Source organism: Hibiscus syriacus, unplaced genomic scaffold (genome assembly GCF_006381635.1).
Source record: "Hibiscus syriacus cultivar Baekdansim isolate YM2019G1 unplaced genomic scaffold, ASM638163v2 tig00003398_pilon, whole genome shotgun sequence".
NCBI classification, from domain to species: domain Eukaryota; kingdom Viridiplantae; phylum Streptophyta; class Magnoliopsida; order Malvales; family Malvaceae; genus Hibiscus; species Hibiscus syriacus.
Window position 1 is genome coordinate 2,444,567 of NW_024061969.1, and position 5,466 is coordinate 2,450,032.

General features: G+C 34.7%; 1 protein-coding gene across 1 annotated transcript; it reads right to left on the minus strand.

Moving 5' to 3' along the window:
- Positions 1–232: 232 nt before the first annotated feature.
- LOC120176246 (ribonuclease 1-like) lies at positions 233–694 on the minus strand. Its single transcript, XM_039182703.1, has 2 exons — positions 587–694; positions 233–499 (listed from the first exon to the last, which is right to left on the minus strand). Exons 1-2 carry the CDS (start codon positions 692–694, stop codon positions 233–235), a joined length of 375 nt encoding a protein of 124 aa, XP_039038634.1.
- Positions 695–5,466: the final 4,772 nt, after the last annotated feature.

Genomic DNA, 5,466 nt, shown 5'->3' on the forward strand with positions numbered 1-5,466 from the left:
TTTCTGTTACAAGCAATTTCAGGTGAAGCTTTTGTAATGCCCTGAATTATTTTTATAACATCTTAAACCATATAAATGTTTCCTGGTGTAAGTTCCATAACTGAATCAATCAAAGTAAGTTAGAAACAGTGTTAGGAAGATGAATTACCAACTATTTAATCTTAAAAATTGTTGTATAATATAATATAATAATACTAATAATAATATAATATTGAAACCCATAGAAATTACATCATTCCAACTTTTCAACCATCTTATACATAAACTCAATAACAGAAGATATAAAAGCAAGTACAAAGGAAACATACTCACCTGGATTTGTTAAGCCTTGTCTAAGCGTTAAGGCAGATTTGAAGTAATCAAGAGGGTAATAAGGGTAATCAGAACATGTTCCATGCTTTAACCATTCACTCTCCCAAAAGCCAGTACTCGGTTGAGTAGGATTCTTCAATACCGGCCATAATGGTATTAAGTTGCTTCGAATTGGAGTTAATGCTTTCTAAATAAGAGAAATATATGTTAGATCATATATATAAATTTAAATACAAATAAAAAATGTAAATTAAAAAGTTGATGAGATGCTTACCTTAAGAACTGACCGGGAAGTAATGGGTGCCATGGAGCAACAGGGATTAGTAGCTGCGTTGAAAGGGGGGAATCGGAACGTCGTTGGCATCTTGAGGCCATATACCATGGATGGTTAACACAGACGGGATAGGAGTACCACATGTCATGCCATCGGAATTACGCACAGCATGAGGCCATTGGAGACTGAGTTTATAAAAATGTATGGGGGTTGAGCTGTAACTAGAACTAATTAACAAATCACCAAAACAACCACCAACTTATAATTCAACAGCATTGTTACAATCAATACTCTTACAATCAACATCCACTATGTGTATAATATTTACAATGGTCAGTTCCTTTTTATATTACAAATGCAGCATCAAACTCGTTTCTGTTTCAGATTCTATTTCAGTCTGTTATATTGAAAATGTTGCATCAAACGTGTTTCTGTTTCAGTCTGTTTTATGTAGGATACGCCTGTGTTTCAGTTTATTCAGTGTGTTTGTAGCGGTGGCATACACATGGTTTTCAGTTCGGAAGTTAGGCAGCAATAATTTCCAGCCTTTAAAACCCAAACATCACATGTAATTTAATAAAATATAAGATTTAATTATCAAATGTTATGCAGTTTGGCATGAGCTGTGATTAATCACACATTTTTAAACCATTGGATCAAATTAAAGTCCATTTACAAGAACCAATTATTACAAAACTGAAAACCCATTTACAAATCCAAACCCAAACATATTAAACCCATCAGCCAGGCCCACGCGAGAAGACCTATCAAATTAGGGTTTCCTCACATTCTAGCATATGCCCTAGCCGTTGGATTTAGGGTTGATCCAATGACCCTTATTACAAATAAAACTAGAGTTTTATTACTAACCCTAATTGATTCCAGTCACCGTAAGCTTCTCTACCCTTGGATCAAATATGATTCGATGGCCCTAGATGAGCCCTTGCCGTTTCCCCCATCGTTTAATGGCATCAAACTTGTTTTTGTTTCAGATTTTATTTCATCGTCACCGCCGTCGCATCTCTCGCCGGTCACTATAGAGGAAAATACAAATGTATCAGGGTAAAAAAATTTACCCTATCCTTTGATGCCATCACATTGCCGAACCCAGGCGTTGTCCCCGCCGGTGTGTCCCCATTGTCAGGTTAAAGAGGCCCGAAATGTGGAAAAAGAGGCCTTTTTCTCCATATATAACATGCAAGAAGATTCGAAGAAGGGATGAGTTTTGGAGAACAAGAAAAAATGAAAAAAGAAATGCAACCTAATCACCATCTTCGAACAAGGGAGAAAAATCGAAAGGAGAAACACCATTTTCGAACCAGATACAAAACCACAAAAAGGAGAAGGAAACCAAGAAAATTATACCTTTGAGGGAGGGTTGTCATTGCTTCTTCGTTGTTCCTAAGGGTAAAACCTCACTTTTAGGATATTGAGTCTTTTCTGGGTAGTTTAGGGGTCTTTAATAGTGGTGTTTTTAAGGTTTAGGGTCTTTGAAAATTTATTTTAGGCTTCGAATCTTTGAACGTTTGGTTCAAAGAGAAGCTTAGTGAGATTTGGGTTTCAAAAGGGGTCATTTTAGGGAATGTTTCCACTAACGACACCGATTTACGGCGACCGTTGCGTGGTCGGCTACTTCTTGATGGATGAGAAGATGAGATAGAGAGAGTATGGATTTCTGGTTTTAGGAAAAAGATGAAAGAGATACAAAGTGTTTCTTAGCCATTTAGGGCATAAGTTTGGCTTACATTTAAGAAACCAAACGACGCCGTGTTGAGACGTAGAGACCATGCATTTAGCTCATAGTCTATTCATGCGGGAAGGGTCTCCACATTTGTAATCTTCCATTTTAGTCACTAAATGAAGCTTTAATCTTTGTATTTTGAACCTTTTATTTATTATGTATTTTATTTCAGTCCCCTGTATATGGCTTCATAGTTTCGGATTTCAACCGGTCGAACTCACTGAGTTGTTAGAGCTTTTAACACAACCAAACAATCCAGTGTTATGCTATAAATTCAATATAACATAACATGAATACATTTCACGTTTATTAAGGGTACAATATTGTATGATGTTCTACATTCAAAATTGAATTCAGAAACATATGAGGAGATAAACAGTGCAAAAAATTGAATTAATTACCTTTAGCTGATGGTTCATCCTGAGGTTTCATTGCTATGAGGATAAAAACCTCTTGTTCAAACATAGCATGCAATAGGTTATGAGTGCCGATTAAAAGTCGATTGAATCTCATATATGAGTGATTTATATCCAGATACACAAACATATTAGAGAGAACCATGATATGTTGTGAATCCGTGAATAAGATAGCTAGCCGACCGATACCCAATCCCCAACCACCTGTTGGTGGCAACCTAAACTCAAGTGTAGTACAAAATGTTTCATCCAAAGTCATTGCTTCATCATCACCTGATTGTCGATCTTGACATTCCAAAATCTTCACCTGATTACTTCATCACCACGCTTCACAGTGGAATGGAATTTAGCGAATTCAGCTTTATCCAAGCTTGAGTTTGAATGTCCCATAAACCACCTTTGTCTTGAATGTCCCATAAACCTTCACATAACAAGAGAAATTTGGACATAAATAAGAAAACACATCTTAGGATGAAAATGGTCATATACCTTGCATCAACCATAACTAGCACTTTGGGACCGCCACCATGCAAGTCATAAAATAAAAACTTTTAGTTGGATGCTCTTTTGCTCATAATTATACCTAGCATAAAATAAATACAATAGATTCATTTCAAAATAAATAAATGAACACAACCATGATACATTGGATGTTATATGATGGGAGTAGAAGGGCCTCGTTAAATACCAGCCAAAGACATTGCAACATTCTCAATATGTTCCCCATTGCCCGAGCTTCAATATTTATCTATATATTTGACTATAGACATTGATGTGAATAATTTATGAGGATATACTTTTTTTTCCTTCTGCCTTTTGAAATGTAAGAAATTCAGTCTATTCACATGGAATTGCTGATAACAAAATGTTAAGTTTAACATTTTGCCAAGATCTCACTTAAATCTTTATGAATTTTACATTGTGATTTGTGAAAAGTATCACTATAACAAAAATTAAACTATACTGTTGGATCCATATCTTCATCATAAGCGGCTGCAGATTTCTGACTTTGTAAGCTTGGTTTGACTGTTGTCTGAAGAAAAATATAATTTAGTAATCAAAGATATCATAATGAAATCATAGGATTTAAGCAACAAAAAATAACGAAATAAGAGAGATAATATTGGTCATTCACTTCCAATATTTAAAATTAAATAAAACCCCACGATTATTATGGATTCCATTTTGCATCTGCCAATTTAATTATCAGTACAATGTACAACCATAGATGTTTTGCTTTGTGTATAGAACATTGCATTTGAATGCATTAATATATCAATACATACACATTACATTGGATGCATTTAACTTCCTCTTACCATCATAACACTGCTTGTATTTTGAACCATTTTCCTTTTATTTCCTAAATGTAACCCCCTCAGACTGATGCAGTTAACAAATCCGATCCGATCTGGGGTGTCACATTAGGGCCACCGGAGCGACCCATTGTAAAATCTCAAGAATTTTTTTCTAAAATATTTCGGATGATTGAGTTCAGGAGATCATAATAGGTTATCTAGTGTGTTCACTCAAAACCAGTGAAAAGATACATATCTTTTTAAAACATATTTTTAAAATTCAGAAACCATAGTAATCCCTCCAGCCCAACACATCATAATGTGTAGGTTCCCCAGAACCATACACCCACCGTCACATTGAGTAAGTCCATGAGCACAAAGCAGAGGAGCCTGCAAGTATACTTCCTCCAACAATACCCCCCTAAATAAAACATTTATTTAAAACCATAGTAATCCCTTCAACCAAACACATCATAATGTGTAGGTTCCCCAGAACCATACACACACCGTCACATCGAGTAAGGCCTTAAGCATAAAGTCGATGAGCTTGCAAGTATTCATCTCCAACAATACCCCCCAAATAAAAAATTTTCCATCCGTAAACTGATATATCAAAAATCAAAACATAATTCAAGTTAGATATTAGAATAGAATCCAGGTCAGATATCATAACATAATTCAAATTGGAAATCAGATAAAATATTCATGTGATTAGGGAACACACTAGAGTTCCAGATATTATTCAGAGATATTAGATAATCTTATCTGGTAGAGAAATACAGATCTTCAGTATACCGATAGAATGATGGAAGTTAAAATCAATATAGGAAGAGTTCATTAACTGATAGAACCATCAATTATTCAGAATGTGATTTGAGTTGATAAGGAAGAAATAAAGATTCAAGACATTTACAGTTTATACTGTTCTATTGGATTATCAAAATAACTCAAGCTAAATAACTCCCAAAACTAGTGCATGTTAACCGGTCCATTTGTTGCCCTTCCAATTATTTACTCTTTAATTCCAATAATTATTGTCCATAAATCATCTTTTGTTTCATCGCTGAATGAATCTTAAGGAGACGAACATATATTCTAATGGTCTTTATTTCATTTCCATGTTTCAACTATATATGAAATGTCGGCGTAATTTATTTGTGGTTTATAACCTATAGGGATGATATATCATGTAAGTTTATCCGAGTTTCCAAACTTATCCCAATCACTTACTAAATCCTCAGTCATTGAGCTTACTTAGTTCACTTAGAAGTCAAGTCTATCCCGGTTACTTCAGAGTTTTCCAGAGTAATTCAGATGTTTCTAAATTTCCATACATATTGTATTTCTGTTCAGTTCAATTTGATATTCGTGGTTGATTTGTCTAACGAATATCCACTTTTTATTACCAAATGTGCTCTAGAGTTA

Coding starts and splice junctions, on each gene's coding strand:
- LOC120176246 (XM_039182703.1), bottom strand. CDS start 694: ATGGTATATGGCCTCAAGATGCCAACGACGTTCCGATTCCCCCCTTTC. Junction 500..586: donor CTTCCCGGTCAGTTCTTAAG/GTAAGCATCTCA, acceptor TCTCTTATTTAG/AAAGCATTAACTCCAATTCG.